Source organism: Ornithodoros turicata, chromosome 1 (genome assembly GCF_037126465.1).
Source record: "Ornithodoros turicata isolate Travis chromosome 1, ASM3712646v1, whole genome shotgun sequence".
NCBI classification, from domain to species: Eukaryota; Metazoa; Arthropoda; class Arachnida; order Ixodida; family Argasidae; genus Ornithodoros; species Ornithodoros turicata.
This window is the reverse complement of record NC_088201.1, coordinates 167,769,211-167,794,047: the sequence shown is the minus strand read 5'-3', so window position 1 is coordinate 167,794,047 and position 24,837 is coordinate 167,769,211. Positions and strand designations below refer to the sequence as shown.

The following is a 24,837-nucleotide window of genomic DNA, read 5'->3' as shown; positions in this document are numbered from 1 at the left end:
TCTGGACACGTTAGAGCAAACACCCTGTATCCTACCTCTATGTGTCTCGGTTGCACAGTAACATATAGCTTATATATTTGGGTTTCTTACAACGACGGCGACATCCGTCAGTGAAACAGTTCCTTGTGGGGCAACATTGTGGCTGCCCGCGATACCGCCTAGGGTATCCCACCCCACAAGGGCCATGACCCTAGCATCCCTGCCATGACCCTGCAGGTTCGCAGCCACGTCCACCAAGCGCGTTCCTCCTTCTTCTCCAGGCTCCGCCGTTGCGTTTACTGCCGCACCTGCCCCTCCACCAGTGCCCCCGATGTTGCAAATGTTACCGCGCACGTTTTTACGTACGCGGTACCTCCAGCTCCTCCAAATGAGCTGCCATCCGGTGGCGTCCTTTTGGATGCCGCCTATCGCGTTAAGAGAGGCAGCAATTGCGTCCCATTTCGCTTTGCGCTGCTGCTTTGTCTCCCCAGCCATGAAACTTCTGTTGTTGCAGAGTTCTGGGGACTGCTCCATGTAAGACAATAGTAGCAGCTTCTGAGCCTCCGACATCGACATGGTGACTGCAACGAAAATATTGTGCACGTGCGTGCTGGAAATACTTTGAGACAATGCGTAAAACAGAGTTCAATGATTTGTCTCACCTGAAATGTTTTCGTAAGACAGAGAGATCCTTCTCACAAAAAGCGCCTAAGTAATAATCAAGCGTTGTCGCGCGCACGAAACTTAAGCTTAGTAGACGGCACTGTTGCCTTGTGATTGGTTCGTCTTTATTGGTGGTGCAGGGCCGTTGTATTTAGGTCGTACAGTCATGTACTTTGATTTTCAGAACGATTTTAAAGCAATATAAATTACAAGCATTGTACATTTTATGCTTTATAAGAGCAAATATTATTCGCTCGGGACCATCCGGTGTCGAGACTATCGCCATGATACAAAGCCGAGAGGAGGTATGAAATGCTGATGTGTCAATATCGCGTTGCTGGCCATCTTTCGTGTTTCGTCACCCGAGGAAGGAGAAAATCACGATCACGAATGCCGATGACGAGTGACGATGTCACTATTTCGCCAGCAACGCGCCCCAGGTCTGTCATTGAGAGTGACGACTCTGACACTCGTCTGGTAAGTGACGTCATCTGATGATGACGATGTTGTCCTGCCCAAACATGCCCACTTATCGAGTGGGTCACAGGAGCCAGCCCCGACTGCGCGGAAAGAGGGATGGCAAACGGTCATCTCCGAGAGGTCTCATCGCAAACGGGAGCCGAGACAGGTCACCAAGCGTCCTGAGGAACACCGCCTCCCCTTAACTCTTGGTCATGAAAATACTGACGGTTAATGCAAGAGGCTCGCGCCAACACAGGAAGCAGAGAATGATTGGGTCTTTGATAAAAACACTACAAGTCGACGTGGGCCTACTTCAATAAACGCATTTTAGCAGCCGCCAAGAGGCTAGAGACTTTGAGAATAGGATTGGCGTCACGGGTTTTTTCAGCTTCGGCTCGCCACGGTCAAGAGTTGCAATTGCAAGTTGCAGTTGCAATTGCAATTGCAGTTGCAAGGAGTTGCAATTTTGTTTTCACCACCGTTTCGCGGATCTGTGCTCAGACACTCTTTCGACTATGGGGGAAGAATTGTCTCTGTGGACGTATGTGAGCAGGGACGCGATCAACGTATCCTCTCCGTGTATGCACCGACGAACTACCGTGACAAGAATGATTTTTTCAGGTGCGCTGACCCCTACATTTACGGCAGGAATAATGTTGTTCTGGGCGGTGATTTCAACTGCGTTATTGATGAGGCCCATGATAGGATAGGTGGTACCGCGAGTCAAGAGCCCTGGAGGTCTAGAGAACTGAAGCGTCTTTTGAATGCCTGGAACATAATCTACGCCTGGAACCACGTTCACGGGTACACTCCGGGCTTTACTTTCGTTGCCGGAGATCGTCAAGTGAGGCTCTATCGTTTTTATGTAACGTCGTCGATTGCTTCCTCAGTCACTGACTCTGCGGTTCTGCAGGTCGGTACCTCTGCTGAGTTTTTTTCGGACCACAAAGCCGTTGTCCTAGAGACCCGCAACAAAGAGGGTTTTGGACGTCAACCATCACCGTGGCACTTAAATCTGTCCCTGCTCGAAGATGAGCGAACAGTGAGTGAAGTTCGTGCATACCTCCAAGCACGACTAGAAAAGACACGTCATTGGTGTGGTGGGGCTCAGTAAAGGACGGGGTGCGTGACATCTTCAAGCAGTGGGGGAAGAAGTGTGCGGCTGAGCGGCGCCACGAAATACGTGTTATCCAAGTGGGTCCACGGGGTCTCCTAGAAACCGGCTTGTCTTCACCAGAAGATATTTCGGCATTGAAAGAGCTGCAAGCCGAGCTATCTGCTCTCTTGTGTACCAGGGCGCGGGGCTGGTCACCTCAGGGTAATGAGCCGGCGCGCCTGCGAGTTCCAGGCCATGTACGGACTATAGAGGCAGACTCTCACCGTTTGCCTCCAGTACAATCAGAGCAGCTGGTGAAAGAAGACGGTTCTACCGCAAGCAACATACATGACTTAGTCAGCACTTGTCAGCTATTTTACGCCCGACTGTTCTCAAAGAAAGATGCGGCTGCCTCGCTGTGGGATGAAGTATGCGAAGACTTCCCAAGGTTGACATCAGATCAGTCAAGTGACTTAGATTTCGACGTTTCCGTCCATGAACTTTTCGAAGCTGCAAGGGCTATGAGGAAGGTAAAGACACCGAGGCCGGATGGCCTACCCGTGGAGTTTCTATCTTCGCTTCCGGGACTGCCTTGGTGGGGTACTCCGAGACATTTTCTGCGCTTCTCTCGAACAGGGCATTCTCCCAGAATCCACCCTGTGTGGATTAATCAAACTTTTGTGCAAAGACCGCTCACGTTCTGAATACCTGTCTGCCTGGCGACCGATTACTCTGCTGAACGTAGACTACAAGTTGTTTGCCAAAGCCCTCCAGCTTCGCATTTCGAGAGTACTGGACCTTATAATTTCTCCTGCACAGGCATGTTCGGGTCCTGGTCGAAGTATCCAGCAGCATCTCTTTGCCTTGCGTGACATCTTTTACTGGGTCGCAGACAGAAGATCCTCTGCTCTCGTCGTCTCCTTTGACCAGGAGAAAGCCTTTGACCGGATCTGCCACGCCTTCCTGTTTTACATCTTGCAGCGAGCCGGCTTTGGCGAACGTCTTCAACGCTTTGTTCGCGTCCTCTACTCTGGAGCGACCAGCCAAGTCCTGGTGAATGGCAGACCTTCTGCAGCCTTCCCAGTGCACACGGGAGCAAGGTAGGGATGTCCCATGTCGCCTATCCTGTACGTTCTCGTGTTCGAAGTCGCAATAAGGATGTTATCTAAGGAGAGCAGGGTGCACCGGCTTCCTGTACCAGGCAGTCACCGCTTCCCGACGCAATTCGCGTACGCGGATGACCTTACCGTATGCTTGCCTTCGCCAGCTGCAGTTAAGGAAGTTCTGGACGTCTTGGGAAAGTACAGTCGTGCGTCTGGTGCAAAGGCGAACGAGCGGAAGTCTTCAATCCTGGCAATTGGCGCCGAATTTCCATACACAGACGCGTATGGCATACCTGTCAAGGAGTGTTGTCGCATCCTTGGAATCTATTTCAATCGAAGAGGCCCACTCACCAGGAATTGGGCGAACGCTTTGCGAGATGCATCGGACCGGATCGACTCACATTCGGCGGTTTCCTTGGGCTTCAGAGACCGTGCAGAAGCTAATGCACGACACCTATGTTCGCGTTTCTGGTTCTTCGGAGCTGACTTTCAACCAGCAACTGTAACCGCCCGTAGAGCCAACAGCATGATGTTTCGGTTCTTCTGGTCTGGCCGTCCCGAACGAGTGACAAGAGCAGTGATGATGAAGCCACCGGGTGTGGGTGGATGGAGGATCCCGGACGTTCGACTGTTTTGTGCGGCTTTAGGCCTCGCATCTCTGTTTGCGGTCCTTCGTGACTCTACGCACATCTCGCACGATCTGGCCGTCTTCTTCACGGGCACCTCTATCAGGATTTTGGAGGCTCGTCTGATCACCGGCTGCCCCACACGGAGCGGTTGATGACCATCTACAGGATCATGCATGGCTATGCAATCAGTCTCCATCGCCACCTGCCGGACAGCGACTTTCCTATGTGGTCCATTAGGCAGTCGTACGAGGCTCTCTGCGAAATAAGCTTCCCCATCCAGGCGACCTCGGGAAATCGCAGCCGTATTTCTTCCCGCCTGATCGAGAGCTCGAGGGTCGATGTGCTCTGGCAGCACTCCCACGATGTCCTACCGGTGAGGGCCCGCCTACGTCGCTTCGGCTTTTCCCGATCAGATGAGTGCGTGTTATGCAGAGCTGTCGAGACTCATCGCCATACTTTCTACGAGTGCCTCAACGCAGCTGCCATGTGGAGGAGGGTAGTGGCCATATATCGCCTGCCTGGTGTGTGCTATGATACCGTTCACCTTCTCGACCCCGTCCCCGTGCCCGCTCGGAAACAGCCTTCATTTGTGCTACTCGTAGCAGAGGTCACCTTCCAGTTATGGTGTGCTCGCACCCGATCAGTGTACGGTGCCCAGCCGACGAGCCTGGTGTCACTGATGATGGCTTGTAGGGTAGCCCTGAGGACACGTCTACGGGCTGAGCTCAGATCACTCGGCAGGGACGCTTTTCGCAGGAGGTGAAAGTCGCACCACAACCTGTTTGTTTTCGTGCAGGGGAGATTGTGATACAGTTGTGACCTTTATGGGGTGTCGCGTGAGCTGTGTGAGGTGTGCTGCTGGTGTGTATTCACGTGTACTGGGTGATTCCTTGCATAATCTTGTTGGTATATTCCTGTTGATTCGTGTGCAATTGGGTGCTTGCAACTTGAGATGTCGCGCGTTTTACTTGTATTTTGAGTAGGCCTACTCTTTTCTTGGTTGTCTGTCATTGTTTATGTTGTAATATCTAGACTGTTTCTCGGTATCCAAAGGATAACTGTTCTATGTATGTAGGGTACTGAATGGGATTGTGATATGTATGATGTCTTAAGTAGTTTACTATTCTCAATAAACATTTACTAAAGATCACCGTGGAGGGAGACAGCAGAATGAGCTTCTAGGCAATTTTTGATAGGCCTAACCCGTTTGGGTAAGGCTATATTATTCAATTCAAAGATGAAACATGCGTCCAGATCAGACGTGTCCAGCCACACCCCCAGCCCCAAAACGAATAAAACAAACAAAGGACAGAGAGAGAGACAGGACTTCACCACTTTGACTCTCATATGTTTTAAATAGGGCATCGACGAACGTAGAAAATTTAGGATATATGCTCTGGTCTCCCTTCAAATCCGCTTTCTTGGTGACCTGGTGTATTTCTACGGTGTTATCACAGGACGCGACAAGGAAACGCAGATATGTGGGAAATTTTCTTGGCTGTTCTGTCTCCCGTCTAGCCTGATTTGGAAGTTAGCTGGGGGCCCGCGTTAATCGCGGTTTCCTAGCCGACAACATGAACACATCTCAACCGCTGAAGGAGTGGTGTTTCCGCGTTCGAATTCCGGTCGTCGCGACGGCGGACGACTTGGCCGACGCTGTCTACGATTTGGTTGGCCCCGGAAGCTTATACGGAATCTCCGACCATGGGGGTAATCTCTACGAAATTGGATTGTTAAAGCGGTCTGCTTTGGACCGTGTCCTGGAGAGCGGCCTAACGGTTGCTGAGCAGTCGTGTTCCATCGAGTTCTACGGGCCTCGGGTGGTGACTTTGGTACTGAAGAGGGTGCCGATATTCCTACGGGACGAAAACCTGGTACGGGCCTTAAACAAATACGAGAAGGTCCTGAAGCTTGACGATGTCACGTTTGACGACCGAAAAGGCCGCGGTGTGCTCCGCACAGGAAACAAGAATGCCAAGATGGAAATGGGTGAGAAGACTCCTGTCCCGAACTTTATTCGCGTGCTGGAAGCTCTCGTCCAGTGCGAGTACCCAGGGGCGAAGCGAGTTTGTCGTCGCTGAAAACGGGGAGGCCACTTCAGGTCGTCTTGCAAGGTTCCCTTTTGTGTGCGGTGCTCGACATTCGGGCATCTCGTGGAAGACTGCGGATCGCACTGCAGCAAGTGCCGGACCAAGCATGCAGCAGGTGCATGCCCAGGAAAAATCTCGTACGCTACCCTACCGAAAAAACCCGTATGAATCCGTATGGATTTCATATGGATTCATATGAAATCATATGGACTTCATATGGATTCATATGAAATCATATGGACTTCATATGAAACCGTATGGACTTCATATGAATTGATATGGATTTCATATAGATTCATATGGATCCGTATGCATCCCGTATGTTTGTGTGTCCCGTATTCATATGGGTCCCTTATGAACTATTTGGGGGCCATATGATTTTATACAGACCCATATGGAATGGCTCCATATCCGTATGGGTTTGTTATGAGTTTGTACGGGTCCAATGCCCCCATACAAACCACATATATTGGCCCATATGTTTACTCCACAAAGGAGACATGCAATTATGGGATCACTATGGACAATCAGAAAATAATTAGATGAGGAATGAACGAATAGTAAAATGAGGAAATATAATAGTAAGTGACCAATGAATTAATAATAATAACTGTCATGCAAGTTTGTCTACCAGGAAGTTGATGAGCAGCTGGAGGGACCTAAATTTCAGCTAGAAACTGTGTATAGGCGATTATTTCGAATTGTCATACCCTAGCTAATTATGCTGTTTATACACATAAGCCACATTATGATTTGCTGCAAACCCTTCATTACAGTAGAAAACAGTGACAGAAAGGAGAGTGAGGTAGAGAATACAAACTTGAGTGTTATTGTCTTTGTCTCGCCTCCTTCCTCAGCAAGCGCGCCTGCCTCCCACACAGCACAAATGTATCATTCTTCATGATAGGCACAAGCGTGCTACATGTGGCGCTGCATCATGTTTTCTGCAGCCTGTGCAGTACTATATACTACATCAAGATCACGCTGCTCTTCTAGGGCCATGAATAGCATGCTACAAATAGGTTCTGAACTCGTTCATGACGCAATAATCGGGTTACCTGGACGGTTTTTATTAAGGCTACTATTAAAAGAAGCCTTTATATAACACAACTTAATCACTGAGGTACATACAAGAGATTCAGGTAGCACAGTAAAGTATGCAATACTGTGTCACGTTTCAGTGCGTGTTGAGATGATTTCGAGCATGCAGGACTGCACCACATGCTTTGTTGGAATATTAAATATTCTAAAGCTATATTTGTTGCACAACGTGGAACGTGTCTTGCTCATGGCAAGAAACTACTGCAATAGAGGAAGAGCTAATGCATACTGTAGATAATATGCGACGAAACATCAAACACATAATGTCGTGTGCATTCTTAGCAAAATATAACGACAAACACACATTTCGCATACTACGATACTGAACGCATTTGCATCAGACACAGATAATTCGACTGAGCAGTACGCACCCACATGATGTGTCGTTTGATACATGACTGGAATACAGGGCGAAATCTTCTGTTCATGTCTTAAAATGATCTGAAGGTGAATAATCATGTTTAAACAGACTGTGGGAGAGACCATAATGTTTACTGCAGGTTTGCTGTTGGGTATGCTGTCTGAGATTTTCCCAGGGCTTTTACAGAGACTTTCCAGACGAATGTTGGTACAGTTCCCTCTGAAGACTGCCCCTAACCCCCTATCCCCCACTTTTTCATGCATTATGTCATTCATAGCCACAGTTGTTTTGCGGTGCTAACACAAAATTTAAAAAGATCTCGTCATGACCCCTTTGATTTGAAAGACTATGGATGTCTGTCATGGATAATAAACGAACAATATACATCTCATGCACTAATCACGTTCAAACAAGTTTGGAATCTTACACATAAAGTTTTCATCATCACTAAAAGATACAAGAATGCAAGGCTTTGAGATCTCACTCAGTCTTATGGCCACTAGTGGGTTATGCAGTGAACGGAAGCATTCGATTATATGAGGAGGAAGTTCGATATCAGATTCCTGACATACAATGCGACCACACAGCAAAATTACTTGCCCATTATGCAAAGACGTGGTGTCGGTCACTTCAAAAATACGCTTTATAAAAAAACACTGACCATTCAAAGACTCAAAAGCTGTGCTGTTGCTTTTCCTACTCCTTTTGTACTGCGCACTGTGAAACACTGTCCCATGATACGCAAACCTAAAATGTTCTTTCACATTAGGAACACCGTTGAGTGCATATTCAAGACAGGCTGCTTCAGAAGCAGAAAGGGCAGTTACATGTTTTGGTGTGCCAAAGAAAGTAGCACCATCAATCTCACAGGCCTTCCCCACCCTCGGGTACCCCAAAAAAGTAATGCACAACTGCTTTATGTGAGAAGGAACCGATGCAAATGAGCACAGCAGCTGCACCTCCTGGGACATGATGACGCGTTCAAGAATTTGCTCTGGCACGCCTGTTGCTGCTGTAACCAATCTGATTATATGTCCATTTCCACTTTCAAACGTGAATGCTGAGTGTCCCCACAGTGGGCCAAAATTGCGAGCTGCTTCTGCTAAATGTGTAAGCTGATGGACGTTGAATGTCATACAAAGCCGACCATACAGTTTTGCAGCCCGGCTGGTGAACCTCTGCAGAAGACGATCTGAAAGTATTTGGTATCATTGAGTTTCCTATATGGATTGTGGAATGTCATAGATGTTAACCATGTCCTATAAGGAACTAGAGCAACAGCCATCGCAATGGCTTAATCTCTGGACAGATGGGTCACAAGGAAAGTTACATTTGCCTCACCTGCGTGATTGATAGAGGCCTGAGAAAGCTCTTCCTGCAGAAGGATGAAAATGGCCTCACAAAGAAGAGCAAAGTGCTTCCAATACTTCAAAGGAAGAATGTTTTTGCAGCATGGCAGGCAATAAAATAGTAGCCAGTTTTTCCATTCGTGAGCCTTCCAGAAGCGCCTCTCTTGAAGTGAGCGAGGCAGGCGAGTGCAGTGGTGTGGTGGGCATATGGACAACAGGCGATTGTTCACAATTTCCAGTGTACTCGGTCGTCCTGTGGAAGAAGTTGATACATATTGTGTTTTCTTCCTGGACAGAATTTTTATAAAAACCATGAAAGCACAATAGATTTCCCCTTTTTCAGATGAGCTCTCCGGCCAGGCAGACATTATTGCGATGGATATGCCCAGAAACACCCTGTATACGCACATGGATAACATTGGATGCATTCAAAAGTCGCTAATAACCATGCCCATGTAAAGGAATGTCATGCTCACCTATGTAATACCCCTCGTGGTGGTTGGATGAATCCAGCCAGTAGTCCGTGAATTGCCTTGTCACCCCAAGTAGAACACAGTGCATATACTCTACTGTATAGCACCACACGAGGTCAAGGTGTGGCAGCTTCATAAGGGGTGATGGCCCTTTCAAACCATTAACAGGTGTCCCCAGTCTCAGGGCAAGCTCCATGTCCCTCCGAACGCCTTCTGATGTCCTCTGCACGGCTCCCTCTGTTTCAAGATAGAGGCGCCGTCCTGGGGAAGTGCATTTAATAAAAGTAACTCTCACATGAATTGCTTGTAAAGAACAACAAAGTGCTCTCTCATGACAAGCAAGCTCTGCTTAAAGAAAATGCAGGCTTGAAACACAGGCCCATTGTGGTAGCTGACCGAGCGCAAGAAATAATTTTTCTTTGTAAGACTTTACGAGTAATATGGTGTTCTTACCGTCTTCAAGTTCTGCTGATGTGAGGCACCAAGGGCAACCAAAGAGGCCATTGAACTGTGTGTGGTTTCCAACAGCAGCCCTGGCAGGTGCATCCACACAAACACAAACAGGATACACCCTTGAGTACACAGCTAATGAGTCATGTCGCCACACAAGTTCCCCAATGCCTTGAACTTCTTCAATGAATTTCCCCAAGAACAGCAACATGTCTGGGTGCTTTCGACCAAACCACAGACCAGCAAGCATGCAGTTTTCATTGCGGACAGCTAAAGGCAATTCATTGATAGAAAGCTGGATGGGCCAGACAGATGCATTTGAAGATTTGAACAGGGGACTTCCATCTGTATTAATGGTCAGTGTGAGGTCACTCCACTTTTGCAGCTCCTTCTCACGGAGTGTTCGGCAAATCCCACCAGTTGCAACACCGGTTATGGATGACTGTCCAGTCTCATAGTGGTTCTTCAGTGCAGTAAGGTTCTGAAAAAGCACATCCTTTGTTTTTGCAATGACATGGCGAAATTGCTCCTTCAGGTTCATGATAGAAAAGAAGGATCCTTTTCTTTTGACGTCGGCGGTGTACTCTGATGTTTGGCATATTTCACATGCGAGCCTGCCTGCATTTTCATTAAGTAGGGAGAAGCAAATATCACAATAGTAAAAGTTTTTTATGATGATTGCACATTTGGGGGCCCATAGCTTTCTGAGCAGATACTTTGACTGCGGTAGACCAGATGCATTCGACCCGAATAGGCTGTCAACAAGTTTGAGCAGGTCCTCGGCTGCCGACCATGTCAGCCCGTGTGCAACTATGAATGACATTATCAGAACAACCGCTGACGCAACCGTGGTTGATGACCCAGGCAACGTTTTGTCTCCAAAGTCTCTTACGCACTGCGCAAGTAACTCAGCGTCGTCAAATACTGGTACAGCATCATCGTGAAGTACAGATTCGCGGTTGTCGGCATGGGTGTCGACTGCAATGTCACTGTCATCACTGCTGTAGCAGTCTTCGGCTGCGACGCTGGGCCCTTCGTCTGTGCCGCATTCCACAAAGTCAGCGGCCGGCTGTTGGTTTGAGTGATCGGATGATGTCGGCTGTGAGTCATCTTCAAGAGAGTCAGTAGGCGGCGGTTCCTCTGCATGCACGCTGCTTGTTCCTGGCTGTTGGCTGTTGTACCACAACGTAGAGCGGGGCACAACAAATGGCTGGTTCACATCAAGATACACTTTACGCCGCTTCTTGCCGGTGGCCTCTACACTCATGGCATATACTGTTCGTTGTTGACTGCAAAAATCGCGCTACAAAAGCCAAAAACTGCAATCACGAGCACCGTAAACAAAAGTAAACATGCTTCCTCTCAAAATGCAAGCGATGCAAGCCTTGGGTGACCGAGCGAGGTGCAGACCATGCAGATGGCGCTAACAACAAACACGAACCCTCCAAGCACTGAGAAACAGTCAGTATGGTCAGAGCTTGTAAATCTTTTTTTCACTTCTGGAGAGTTTCTAACGTAGAAATGATTTTGAGGATAGGCTGTTCTCAAACAATATAAATCGGGCCATGCAGAGCGTAGAGCTGGTAGAGCGCGCAAATGGGAACTCGAAAAACCGCCAGGGGGGCTCTGGTAGCCGGCCGATTTGAAGCTGCGTGGAGACGATCAGATCCGTACCGTAGCCCTGTTTTTAGTCAACTCTGGTGCATGTCGTGGTGCATGTGGTCTCGAACACGACATTGTGAAAACGGAAAACGCGCCTTAATATGTCTTCGGCAGTGCCAACATTTGCTTATGTAGTATACAAGGACGGCGCGAGAGCAATTGTCGCTGTTTCCTTAATTAAGGATTATGCTCCTTCGACGGTCAACGATGTTTCAAAGAACAAGAGCGTCTACTGGCGCAGCAAAGGAAAGCATGCAGCGGTGGACGAAGGTTTCTACGACGCCGACGTCGTCGAGCTTGGACGTAAGTGATTTACGTTTCAACGAGGACATCAATGATCAGTGTGTCATCTTCGCGTACGTGTTTTCCAAGACTGTCCAAATGGTTATAGAAAATTGTATGTACACGTTTGCTAGGGTTAGGCTCGGGTTGTACGGCGGACGCGCTGTAGCAACACAAAAAGAAACCAGGTCGGTTAGTTTACGGTCACTAGAGGCCTATTTAGTGCTGTAGCGAGACAAAGCTTAGTTCATATTTGTTGACTACAATTCCCCCGCGTGTTGTAGATTGTGCCATGAGTAGACAGTGCCGGTTTGCGGTTTTGAACATGTGAATGCTGAACTGTGGGATATTAGGATACCCCCTGTTTTTCTACAACCAATGAAAAGTTTTCTCTATTTCTCTTTTTTGCAGTTACACAGAGTGACTTGGTTCAGAGGCTTAGTAAGCGAAAAATCGCTGTGCCAGACAACATTTTCGAAGATACTCAGCATCCGATACGCGGCAAAACGGGAAAGGCATGTAGTCTTTGTGCTGGGTAGCTGTTAGGCTGCTTTCTTTTGGTCATTATTTACGCCCTGTTTTTGCGTTGGGCATATGGGAATTGTTGCTTTCCTCATTTGTACTTGTTTTGCAAATGAAGTTGACATCATCCACTATAAAAGTCATCATAGAAGCACAATGGTACTTGCGAATGAGCTCAACTGTCTTTCACAGAGAGGGAGTGTTTCGCTCTGTTGTCATAGTGCCTCTGCGTTACTTAAAAAAAGAAAAAAAATATAAGCATGTGCAAGCTACTTTGAAGACACAATGGGATTCTACTTCAACCACAACCAATTTTATTGATCAGTATTACTCCACTGCTGTGTCCTACAGACTGTTTCGGCCAAGACTGCAACGAGAAATGCTCTTACTGCCAGGAAGAGGAAGTTAGCAGAAATACTGTCACAAGAGGAGGACAGTAGCAGTTCGGAAGATGACATGGTTCCAAAAAAGCTACTCTTGGAAGAGCAAAAGAAAGTTTCGGTGCTTCGACAGAAGCTTAATGGACTACGGGAGAAGCACGAGGAACTTCAAATGCGCCATGGTCGTCTCGAGGACGTGCTCTACAACAAGCTTGGTCAGTATTCGCTTTTAAACACTATGTGGTGATAACATAGAGCATGTGTGAAAGTCAAATTTTTTCACACGTTCTTGTGTTGTGTTTCACTTGTAGAGGTCTGGTTCATGTCACAGGGAAGGAGCAACTCTAATCTCCAGGAAGTATGTATGCACTCTGCATGCAGAAATGACTCGGTGAAAATGTAGAAAAATTTTGTTTTGTTGGTGTGTTTGTGCTTCGGGTGTGAGCATGCTGATACACAGAAATATCGAACACATACACTGGTTTTGACGAATTGCTGCTGAGACAGTACAATCACGTCATTTCTAAATATCTTGATTGGAACTGACAAACAATTCTGACAAATGCTCGGATCCTGGCAGAGCCATGTATATTTCAGTGGGGGAGGAGGGCTGCACAAGTGTTCAACTGTTTATTCAAACGATTTCCCAGCTGCATCTGACTCCGAACTATGCACTAAAACGGAAGCGCCGACCTGCATTTTGTTGCCGTGTGAAGAACACCCATACATTAGTGTTGAGCTTTCTCGTTCCATTTCTCATAAACCAGTACTCCTGTGAGAGGTCAAATCATCTGTTGCCGTCGAGTTCCAATTAACAGGATTGTTCTGTACTAGCCTTTGCATTCTCAACTATTGTTGGGCAACTATTCAAAACCTGGCTGTTCTTTGCTCCTTCAGCCTTCCAACTGCATGTCACAGACAGTGTTTGACAGTGAAGGAACAGAAAGTCAAGAAGAGACTACTGGCCCCGTTACCCCTCCGCCGCCTGCAAGCCCCAAATCTGCAAGCCCAAGTCTGCTGCTTAGTGCAGCACCAGGTCCTGCTCAGGACAGAGAGGTATACATAAATGAACCCTGCACATATTTTTCACAGGAAGGGAGTATTTGGATGCCTTTGCTGTTGTGCTGTCAATTAAGTACTGGTACACCTCTGCTGCCCTACGTAGTTTCATCTGTTGCCCTATAAAATTGACATAGCAGAAAACGAGAGAGAGCAGACACACAGCCGCCTAATGTACTCATGTGTCACATTTTTATTACACGGGCGTCATTGGAAACTACATGTCTTTGAGATCAACAGGTTTTCCCGCCCATTTTACTCTAGGTGTCACCTGAAGAATCCAGGTGCTATTCAATTTAATCCGGGTGCCATCTGAATTAATCCATGGTGGTTTTAAGCACTACAAGAGTGTCCTCACATGAAGGACATCCTCGTAGAGTATTCTAGTTCAAGGAAAAGTTAAAAACAAAAAGGAACGGCTGATGGGACTGGAGTTCCGCCGTGTCTTATGTCAAACATTCACACGACGCTGACATAATTGGAGTTCGAGCAGTATATCAGAGCAGCAGTTCGGAGCAAACGACACCGTGTCCTGTGCTAAAGAATATCTTCTGACGGGGCTGCCGGATATTCTGCATGGTTAGAAGAGCACGACAAGACATGACTCACAGAGCTGATGACACCACTGGTGCTGTCGTCTGCAACAGAATATCTTCTGACTGAACTGCAGGATATTCCATGCGGTTAGAAGAGCACAAAAAGGCATGACTCACAGTGACACCATAGGTCCTGTCGTGTGCCATGATATATCTTGTGACTAAGCTGCAAGATATGCGTGATGTCTTTCGGTGCTCTTCAAACTCCAGGGTATATCCTGCCGCTGAGTCACAAGATATTCCTTTATATACGACAGGGCCACTCGTGTTGTCTACTATGAGAAGCATGCTTTTTCGTGCTCTGCTAACTGCGTGGAATATCCTGGAGATCAGTCACAAGATATTCCTGAGCAGACTACATGACCAGTGGTATTGTCTGCTATACTTCCGCTCCAACTCTCGATATCTCGGTGCCGTGCGAATCCTCAACATAAGACTCAGCAGAACTTAAGTCCTGTCAGCAGCTTTTTACTTTTTCTTCCGCTATATGTCTGAAGAATATTCTGCGAGGATACCCCTTGTGTGAGTACACAGTGCTTAAAAGCACCATGGATCAATTCAGATGGCACCCGGATTAAATTCAATAGCCTTTGGATTTTTTCTGATGATGCCCGGATTAAATTGAATGGCGTCTGGATTAAATTTGGTGGCACATGGACTAAAATGGGCATGAAAACCTGCAGTTTTGGAATTTGAGTTAAGGATAAATAAAACTGTCCATTTGCCTTTTCAAGACATTGCTGTCTGCAGACAATATAGTGCACTCCACTTTTACAGGCAGCTGTGAACGTCATGCCACTGCTGCCAGGGACTTCTTTGCTTGCGGCCACAAACACAGTAATATTTTTGTCCTTCCTATAATATGAGCAACAGTGTGCATGCAGTGACAGCAGCTATCATAGGCACTTCCTGCACGTGGTGCATGTGGTTCTAAAAGCTTTGTGCAATTTCATTTCATTTTCTTTCTGTGTCTCAAAACAGTTGCAGGAGCACAGTGGTGCAACAGGGCACCATTCACTATTCGCTGAGGTGAACGGCCAGGTAAAATTGGCTCATTTCGTTGCTCTAGGAAATCTGCGGTAGATAAGTTATCTAGCTACTCTGCCTCTGCATGTCTGTGCTGTGCCTATGTTACATTTTTGCCTTCCTACTTTATAATGCATGTAGTTATGCTTGTCTTGTGTGCTTAATTTTGCACAGCTGATGCGCACCTTCTACTTCACATTTGTGTGTGATGTTCAATTGTATCTGCGTTTGTTCTAGTATTTACATTAGAGTTGCCAATATGTTGTAATGGTTTTGTGTAACAAGTCCTGGATCACATGTGGCTGGATCCATTTATGCCTCAACTGCTGCTTTGCAGATTCACCTTGGCAGTGGAGTTTATGTGCCACTAGACCGGTGGCAGTGGCTGTTGCGGCGCTCGAGGGATTCTTTGTTTTGTAAGGAAGCAACTAGGGTGGTCTGGGGGCCTGCTGCGCTTAGAGGCCGCAGTGTGACTGGAGCACCCTGCAGACGCTTCTTGAAGACTGGAACGAATGCATCTGAGAAACGAGCCCTAACACCCCAAAAGCTACATGCAGTTGGAAGTAAGTCTGTCATATACCCATGTGGTTCTTTGATATTAAGCTGTAGGTGTCATGATCAGACGATCCAAGAGCCAAGCAACTCATGAAGTGTACATGAAACTTTCAGATGCTTTCGACAGATTCATATCTCTGAATAACACACAAGAGGCAGTACAAAGCAGGCGAGCGAAAATGAACCGCTATATTGCGGAAATGTTGAAAGACCTGAAGTAAGTTAAACCAAAGGGCATTGCAGAGCTTGTTACTAAGTTGTGTTTCCTGCAAAACAGGTAGCGCCCATGCACAGTGCGCCCATACATCAGAGTGCTGTACGTGCCAGTAACAGCATATATATATTCATGTATATATTCATGCAAAATAAACTTCATATAATCGAAAAGTTTCTTCCTTTGGACATTATGATCATGTAAAGATATTAAATCCTGACACATCTATACTTTTCTAATATGTGTACAGACACTGCTCCCCTTGCCGAATGTACCCTGGCCTATGTGGTACTTGTGCATAGGTCGATATTGGTTGCCCACTTATGTGTCACTGGATGCAAACTGTAGTGTCATATAACACGTGCCCAAGTAACGGCTACCCCAATGCTGTGGTAACACATAATTGGTCTCATAATTCTTCTGTGTATAGGCCACGTGCGAATTGTATCGTATTACATATTGTGTCGTATTAGCCGCCGCTTATGTGGATTTTTTTTTCTCACGGGCGCTCTGCGACTTATCTGATGACTATTTTTTTCCTGGAACGGCACTGCCCTGCCGATGCACGAACAGTGCGTAACAGGGATGGGTCCACATTCGAGTAGATTGATCTTCGTGGTGCATTCCTGCAAGCAGCTTTAACTGGAAAACCGCTGAACCACCATTCCGCAGAAAACGCCCAAGAAGGGCACAATCCGATCTTGGTAGAACCCTAGAACTGACCTCCTTTGTTGTACACTATGCATATCCCGGAGTGTGGACCACAGTGTTATTGCCTTCTCTATGGTCTCCTTTGTCACACAAATCAGTTGTATCATATTGACCGCGGCTTATCTGCCAGAAAATTTTCACCGCGTTCCTAAAAACTCGTTCTACGGCTCATACGCGTGAAATTACGGTATATGGATTATTAATATGAGTGTCATGGCTCATATGGAGCTTGTCTATATGGACCACCATATGGTCCATATAAACCATATGATCTATATAACCCATATGGTCCGTATAAACCATATGGTCCGTATAAACCATATGGTCCATATAAACCATAAGCTCCATATGATCCATAAGCTCCATATCCAATAATGCCATATGTATGGGCTCCATATAATTTCCATATGGTTTTTTTCAGTAGGGTAGCATTGCCAGCTCCCAGTTCCCGACACTCCCGCCTGCACAGAGACAGGTGGGATTGGAGAAGACTGCACATGTCCCGAGCGTACAGACGGTGCCGCGGGAGCGACTTCGCGAGGAGGTGCCAGCACCACTTCACGAGGAACTGCAGAACTCACCTTCGAACAGCACTGCTGCTCCCGCTGCATCAGTTGAGGGGGAGACGACGTCTCCTAACGTAGCGTCCCGGTCCGGGTCCCAAGAGTCCGACGGCTACAGTGCGTCGACCGTGGATGACGCAAGCTCCGACTACAGGACGGCACCGACGCCGACAGCCTTCAACGAGGAGGACGTTGAGATGCATGACGACGTGGCCTTCAGGACCGACGGCTTGCACTCCAGCACCGAGGATATGGACGCCGCAACGCAAGAAACGTCAGAAAGTCGCGGTAGCAAGCATGAAGGAGTTGTTGTTCGGCAGCGATTCGGCCCGCGTCCAAATTCATTGTCTATAATGAACTCTGTGTGTAATCTTGCGTGAGCTATTTCTCTAATCTTACTCATGCGTGTTAAGATTGCCAGTCTAAATGTTAGCGGTATGCGCAGCGTGGGAAAACGAGCAGATGTTGTAAGCTTTGGAAAACGTTTCGGCACGGACATACTTTTGCTCCAAGAAACACACTTTTATTCTGTGAAAGACGTTGTGCAGTTCAGGAGAAGATTTAATCTAGCTGTGTATGCCAGTTCGGGCGCAGTGAACGCGTGCGGTGTTGCAGTGATTGTGTATAACCGCTTCTTTTGTACGAATGACGCTGAAGGTAGAATTATGTGTTTTGATTTTTTCATTGGCGATGCAAAGTACAGAATTGTTAACGTGTACGTCCCCGCTCATGCTAGTCAGACAAACAGTTTCTTTCGTTCTTTGGACACAGGTTTATTGTTCAACGGTACTGTTCTTCTGGCCGGAGATTTTAATTGCGTCGAGAATTCACTGGTGGATGTTATAGGCCGCGGCCAAGGAAGATCCGTATGGAGTGCCCGCAAATGATCTCGTCTCGTGCAAGAATTTGATATGATAGATGTCTGGCGTGCAATCCATGGCCCGCAACTTCTGGGAATAACGTGGCAACGCGGAAGAGCTGGCTCCCGTTTGGATCGTTTCTATGTTCGTCGCCGTGTGCGAGATAAGATTGCTACCTGCGATCATCACATCATTCCCTCTACAGCAGCGGTCTTCCTCGACGTCAAAAAAGCATATGACAGCGTGGTGCACAGCACTGTCATTGCGACGCTCTCAGAGGCTGGTATTGGGGGCCGCCCGCTCGCATGGATTCGGGACTTCCTCGTTGATCGCACCTTGTTTGTGCGCACCTCTGAAAGAGACACCGCACACTACAGAGTTCTGCGAGGTGTCCCGCAAGGGAGTGTGTTGAGCCCACTGCTGTTCAACGTCATCATGGCCGCTTTACCTGCTCAACTAAGTGAACATGTCAACATCACAATATACGCCGACGACCTCTGCATCTGGGCCTCCTCCACCCGTCGGGATGTAATCCAGCGTCGCTTGCAATGTGCTTTGGACACTATCGTATCTTACCTCTCCGACCGTGGTCTTTCTATCTCACCTACCAAGACTGTTGCCATGGCATTCACCCGCCGATCCTTCCGCAAATTCCCCCTCCGCGTTGACGGCCAACAGCTCGCCTTCGTACGTCATCACAAATACCTGGGCATAACCATTGACAGGGAGCTGACTTGGTCCAAGCACGTCAAGGCCCTGTCTACCGCGGCGACTACCATCGTGAACGTCCTCCGCCGCATCTCTGGTTCGTCCTGGGGCCCATCCTACCCTGACCTTCGCCAGGTGCATACCTCACTCGTCCTAGGGCACCTGCGTTACAGCTTACCGGTATTGCACGGTCTGAGTTCAACAACAGATGGCGAACTTTTGAACATCCAGGCGCGAAGCCTTCGAGTGTACCTTGGTGTCCGCAAAACGACCGACACCTTCCTGGTCTTGGCTGAGGCGAAGGAGACGCCAGCCCATGTCCTACGCGACATGGAGACCCTGCGCGCTTGTGCGGGGTACCGCACACGACATGCTGCCCACTACCTACGGGACATTCACCTACTGTATGAAAGCTCAGCTTTCGGGGTTGCTGTTTGCAGACTGGCACAGTCTCTTCCACCCCCTCCGTCGGGCCTGCTATACGCTCCACCTTTGTGGACCCTCGAGCTGCCTCTGACGGACCTGCATATTCTCGACATGCCCCGCAAAAACGACACTCCTGTCCTCGCTGCGCGCTAGTTTGCTCTTGACCATTTGAACTCTGTCCACGGTCAGCGTAAAGCAATTTTCACAGATGGCTCGGTTGTGTACGGCGCGTCGTCTGAAGCTTTCTACATACCTCACAGCGACACTACGCAGACTTGCAAGCTGCCGCATGAAACTTCATCCACCGAAGCGGAACTGACAGGCATCTGTGAAGCGCTCAACGCCATATCCGGTTCACAGGCCGACTCGTGGTCTATCTTCGCGGACAGCAAGTCAGCATTGGAGACCTTGGCGTCGTACCGGTGCAGTGCTATTTGCGATCTCCGCACGCTTGTAATCGCCAGGTACAACGAGCTCTTGGCTTCCGGCCACAGCGTACGACTCCAGTGGGTACCCAGTCACGTCGGGTTGCCCGGAAATACCCGTGCCGACATTGCTGCGAAACGTGCCCATACCACGGCTGCCTTGAGTCTCAGCATCCCGCTTTCAATGTCTGCCTGCCCGCTCCAAATACTTCGCTTGCGCTCTCGATGTGTCCAAGATTTCACAGAACGTGCCATCTCGCCCAATACATTGCTGCACTCCATCGACCCAAAAATGCAATACGTCCCTCCCCCAAACATCACGAGGAAGGAGGCGTCCGTTATCCGCCGTCTGCGGTTAAGCGTGTCTCGAACGCCAACACGGCTCTTCCAACTCAGCACGCTTGACACCCCTACATGTGCAGCCTGCTCTACCGAGGGCAACACTTCCCACATACTCCTCCACTGTCGCCTGTTCGCCGCTCCCCGTGCCACTCTGATGGAGCGGTTAGCTGCCCTAGAGCTCAGGGAGGTCACGCTGGCAACGCTACTGGGCCCTCTGCAACGCCTCATTCAGTGGCGCCTCGGAAGGGAACATGTACGCTTCCTTACTGACACAGGGCTCGCGCTGAGCCTGTGACTCTTCTTTCGCTGTTTTCGATTTGTCTTTCTTTTTTCTTCTTTCTTTTTATTTTTCCTTTTTTTTTCCTTTTCCTTTTGTAAGCGGGAATAGCAAGTCGGCTGCTGGAGCCAGGCTAACCTTTCCCCTCTTTCGTGTTTTTTTTTTCTGTGCTGTTTTGCAATAAACCTATATCCCCCCCCCCCCCTCTACAGCGGCATACACCTTCGAGCACGCTTTCGTCTCCCTGGTACTTGACCTAGAACATCCACCAGTTCTGCACTGCCCTTTTTGGCGACTAGATAAAACGTTGCTCAAGGATGATGAGGTAATCGGTGCAGTAGAAGCGCTGTTGGATGTATCTATATCTCCATCTTTGCGTTTGTGGCAACAGCGTAAACAGCAGTTGCGTGCCCTTTTCACTACGTATGGGAAACGTCGGTCGCGAGAGCGAACGAAAGAGTTCAATCGCTTATGCGATAAGATACGTGTTGTTCGAAGGGGTGTTCTCACTGCTAACACGCGTGAGTATTTGGACAGCCTGATAGCCCGGCGTGACCTGCTTTTGAGGTCCAGCACAAGTACAGCTCAAATGGAAAGGGCACGCGGCCGGTCTGTGTCCGGCGTGGAGATGTACCGCTACATTCGCGAGAGTAAACAACGCGACCATACCTTTGTTTCGTCATGCACATTGCCGGACGGTACTGTGACCACTGACCCGGGCAGGGCCTTCGACAGGTTTCAGAGCTTTTATTCACGTGACATTTCGGAAGGCCGACAAGAGTGTGATGTTAATGATGCATTTTTTGACGTCTTGCCATAGCTAAGCGATGTAGATCAAGAGATACTTCGCTCACCCATAACGCTAGAAGAGCTAGACGAAGCTCTGGGTCAGATGCGTCGCGGTACTGCACCGGGACCGGATGGCTTGCTGGTTGAATTTTATTGTGCGTTTTGGAGTCTGCTGAAGCCTCACGTACATGCAGTGTTTACTTCAATTATGGGTCTTGTAAGAATTCCTACGTATTTTAGTTTTGGCCGAGTAGTTCTCGTGCCGAAAGCCAATTCTGATTTGTCGGACCCAGGTTCCTGGCGTCCAATTACGCTTATGAACAGTGATTATAAGTTGTTTATGTCGCTCTTAGATCGCCGACTTCTGCATGTTTCTGAGAGTATTGTGCATGAGGCACAAGTGTGTGCCATTCCAGGACGAGGAATGTATGGCGCTCTGTTTGGCTTTAGGGATTTGTTGTATTTTTCTAACATGAACAATGTAAATGGTTGCGTCTTATCACTAGATCAGAGGAAGGCCTTTGACAGGGTGCTGCATTCCTTCCTGTTTTGTGTCTTGCGCAGGTACGGTTTTCCTGCTGAATTCGTGTCTGTTTATTTATTTATAACATTTATTCATCGCATTCGAGTACCCTTGTTTTCAATGGACGTGAGAGTCACCCTTTTAAAGTTGGTTGCGGAGTTCGACAGGGTTGTCCCATGTTACCGACACTCTTTGCTTTGACCCTAGACGTGTTTCTGCGTCAGGTCATAGTTTACCCGCGAATTAGAGGCCTTCCGTTGCCGGGAAACGCATCCATCAAAGTGTCCGCTTATGCGGATTATGTGACGCTGTTTCTGAGAGACGAAGAGTCAATCCGCTACGTCTGCGAGGTGTTCGCACGTTTCTCTGCTCTGTCCGGAGCGGCGTTGAATGAGTCTAAGAGTAAAGTCATGACGCTTGGGTCCCTCACCTTATCGCCTGCAGTGCCGTTTTTAACATGCACCTCTCTTCGAGTCCTGGGCATTTCCTTTGGCAAACGCGGAATGCCCGTTTCAAACTGGGACGCTGTGGTTTTTGCTATGAAGGCAAAAGTTGCATCACCCGAGTCGTTTGAATTCAAATTTGCGGGGCGCAGCTATTTCATTCGTTCCATTTTGTGTGCTCGAGCCTGGCATTTGGGCCAGATATTTTCACCGCCGCAGAGCGTAATTACGCAGATTGACAACATTTTCTTTTCATTCTTCTGGTCGGGTAAACCACCCATGATCAACCGCTCCACATTGCGCCTCCCTGTCTCCACAGGCGGAGGGAGCATCCCTAACGTATCAGTCGTTTGCAAGGTCCTCGCTCCGAGGCTTCTCTTAGGAGCTCTGCCAGATGTTCAGTCTCCAGCTCATGTGCTAGCAGTTTACTTAACATCTCTGCACAGTCGGTACTTACCAGATGTCCCCGAGTTGAGGAACAGCGTCCGAGCTGAACAGCCGCACCAGCTTCACGGCTCTCTAGTAGCCGTCCACCAACATTTCCGAGAGCTGTACCCAGATAGGGATGTCCTTGGCGTCCCAGCAGTCCGCATTTCTGAACGTCTGGCACTAGAAGTGGACGAGTCCCGTACACGCCCTCGTAGTCTACGGCTACCGTTAGGTACCGTTAAGGTCTTTTAACATTACTATGCACATTTGAGTTCGTATTGATGTATATAGGTTGTAAATAGGTTGTTCTGGTATCGCTACCCGGAGCAAGTTGAGCAGCATTTTTGTGTCTTGTGTCTGCATATGTCGCCCAGCCACACCCCCAAAAACAAATAAAACAAATAAAGGAAAAGAAAGAGAGAGAGACAGGACTTCACCACTTTGTCTCTCATATGTTTTAAATAGGGCATCGACGAATGTAGAAAATGTAGGACATATGCTCTGGTCTCCCTTCAAAACCGCGTATTGATCTTTCGATCTTTCGCGGTGGAGGGAGGCGAAAGGGAGCCGGTCCTTCACATTTGGAGAAGGGCCCCTTGATAACGCGGTCCGCCCATGCGTGGACAGTGTCTTTGACTGGTACGGCCGATACAAAGGTCGACGGGGCAGTACCGCTTGCGGTGCTGTTCCGGGAAAGAATTTTTCTTTCGCCTTTTACTAGAGATCACCGTGGAGGGGGACAGCAGAATGGGCTTCTAGACAATTTTTGATAGGCCTAACCCGTTTAGGTAAGGCTATACTATCCAATACAAACAGAAAACATGCGTCCAGATCAGCCACACCCCCAGCCCCAAAACAAATAAAACAAATAAAGGAAAAGAGAAACAGAGAGAGACAGGACTTCACCACTTGCCTCTCATATGTTTTAAATAGGGCATCGACGAATGTAGAAAATTAAGGATATATGCTCTGGTCTCCCTTCAAATCCGCGTATTGATCTTTCGCCTTTTACTAAAGATCACCGTGGAGGGGGACAGCACAATGAGCTTCTAGACAATTTTTGATAGGCCTAACCCGTTTGGGGAAGGCTACATCATTCAATTCAAAGAGAAAACATGCGTCCAGCTAGGACGTGTCCTGACCGGCCGCACCCCCTGCCCAAAACAGATAAAAGAAATAGAGGAAAAGAAACAAAACAAAATTCAAAAAAATCAAAGAGAGAACATGCGTCCAGGTCGGATGTGTCCTGACCGGCTACACCCGGACCCCCCAAACAAGTCAAACAAATAAAGGAAAAGAAAGAGAGAGAGACGGGACTCCACCACTTTGCCTCTCAAATGTTTTGAATAGGGCATCGACGAACGTTGAAAGTTCAGGACATATGCTCTGGTCTCCCTTCAGATCCGCGTATTGATCTTTTTTTTTTATGGGGGGGGGGGGCTGGTCTGACGTATGATCTGGACGCATGTTTTCTCTTTGAATTGAATAATACAGCCTTACCCAAACGGGTCGGGCCGGAATCGGCGGAATGTGATATTGGAGCGAGCAGAAAGATTATTTTAAGTATTTTGTCGCTGTCAAATATGTTGAGATGGCGGGTGAAGATGGATCCTGCGCCACTGAGTGCTTTGTTATAGGCGGTAACGAAGGATAAGGGATTTTGTTGCTGCCGCGGTCCATGTGAAAGTAATTTATCCCGATCTAGAGATTTGCACTTGGAGAGAGCATTGTTTAAAAGGTTGGGAGGGTAATTTCGTTTTTAAAAATCGTTCGACATTTCTTCAGCGCATGGCTAAAAATCTTCTGGGTTACAGCACATCCGTTTTAGACGTGTGAATTGACCAAATGGGATGTTCCTTTTCTGAGTATTAGGATGGTAGCTGTCAAAATGAAGGTACTGGCGTTTGTCAGTGGGTTTCTTGTATAGGCTCGTGACCAGACTGTATAGAGACAGTCACGTCTAGAAAATTCACTGATGCTTGATAAAAGTTACACGTGAACTTGATGGCCTGATGTACGGAGTTAAAATGCTCGAAAAACGCAATTAAGGATGGTTCATCACCCGACCATACGATGAAAATGTCGTCAATGTACCTTAAGAAGACTAAAGGTTTGATCGGGAAGGATGCTAGTGTTTTTTTCTTCAAAATGCCTCATGAAAAGATTCGCATAGTTGCGAGACACGCGTGATCCCATAGCTCCACCCTGAATTTGGACAGTATGTTTCTTGTTAAATATGAAGTTGTTATGGATGACCACAAGCTCAAGAAGCGTCGTCGCCATAACTCC

General features: G+C 47.9%; 2 protein-coding genes and 2 non-coding genes across 5 annotated transcripts; 3 read left to right on the top strand and 1 right to left on the bottom strand.

Moving 5' to 3' along the window:
• Nucleotides 1-7,071: 7,071 nt before the first annotated feature.
• Nucleotides 7,072-11,133, bottom strand: LOC135378756 (uncharacterized). Its single transcript, XM_064611852.1, has 4 exons — nucleotides 9,760-11,133; nucleotides 9,310-9,567; nucleotides 8,826-9,086; nucleotides 7,072-8,676 (listed from the first exon to the last, which is right to left on the bottom strand). Exons 1-4 carry the CDS (start codon nucleotides 11,021-11,023, stop codon nucleotides 7,880-7,882), a joined length of 2,580 nt encoding a protein of 859 aa, XP_064467922.1. The 5' UTR covers nucleotides 11,024-11,133; the 3' UTR covers nucleotides 7,072-7,879.
• A 212-nt stretch (nucleotides 11,134-11,345) lies between these two features.
• LOC135378755 (BEN domain-containing protein 5-like) lies at nucleotides 11,346-16,981 on the top strand. Of its 2 annotated transcripts, XM_064611850.1 has the most exons (10): nucleotides 11,346-11,721; nucleotides 12,112-12,215; nucleotides 12,574-12,817; nucleotides 12,914-12,960; nucleotides 13,500-13,658; nucleotides 15,035-15,094; nucleotides 15,239-15,298; nucleotides 15,621-15,846; nucleotides 15,953-16,055; nucleotides 16,116-16,981. In XM_064611850.1, the coding sequence occupies exons 1-10, from the start codon at nucleotides 11,520-11,522 to the stop codon at nucleotides 16,117-16,119; spliced, it is 1,209 nt and encodes a 402-aa protein (XP_064467920.1). In that variant the 5' UTR covers nucleotides 11,346-11,519; the 3' UTR covers nucleotides 16,120-16,981. The 2 variants fall into 2 exon arrangements, with proteins under 2 accessions (XP_064467920.1, XP_064467921.1); XM_064611851.1 differs by lacking the exon at nucleotides 15,239-15,298.
• Nucleotides 16,982-23,220: 6,239 nt separating this feature from the next.
• LOC135379628 (U5 spliceosomal RNA) lies at nucleotides 23,221-23,340 on the top strand. Its single transcript, XR_010419104.1, has one exon. It is a non-coding gene; the product is annotated as a U5 spliceosomal RNA (small nuclear RNA).
• Nucleotides 23,341-23,512: 172 nt separating this feature from the next.
• On the top strand, nucleotides 23,513-23,634 carry LOC135379837 (U5 spliceosomal RNA). Its single transcript, XR_010419290.1, has one exon. It is a non-coding gene; the product is annotated as a U5 spliceosomal RNA (small nuclear RNA).
• The last annotated feature ends 1,203 nt before the right edge of the window (nucleotides 23,635-24,837 follow it).

Coding starts and splice junctions, on each gene's coding strand:
- LOC135378756 (XM_064611852.1), bottom strand. CDS start 11,023: ATGAGTGTAGAGGCCACCGGCAAGAAGCGGCGTAAAGTGTATCTTGAT. Junction 9,568..9,759: donor ATCAGCAGAACTTGAAGACG/GTAAGAACACCA, acceptor GCACTTCCCCAG/GACGGCGCCTCTATCTTGAA. Junction 9,087..9,309: donor CCACGAGGGGTATTACATAG/GTGAGCATGACA, acceptor CTTCTTCCACAG/GACGACCGAGTACACTGGAA.
- LOC135378755 (XM_064611850.1), top strand. CDS start 11,520: ATGTCTTCGGCAGTGCCAACATTTGCTTATGTAGTATACAAGGACGGC. Junction 12,818..12,913: donor CGTGCTCTACAACAAGCTTG/GTCAGTATTCGC, acceptor TTTCACTTGTAG/AGGTCTGGTTCATGTCACAG. Junction 13,659..15,034: donor GTCCTGCTCAGGACAGAGAG/GTATACATAAAT, acceptor CCACTTTTACAG/GCAGCTGTGAACGTCATGCC.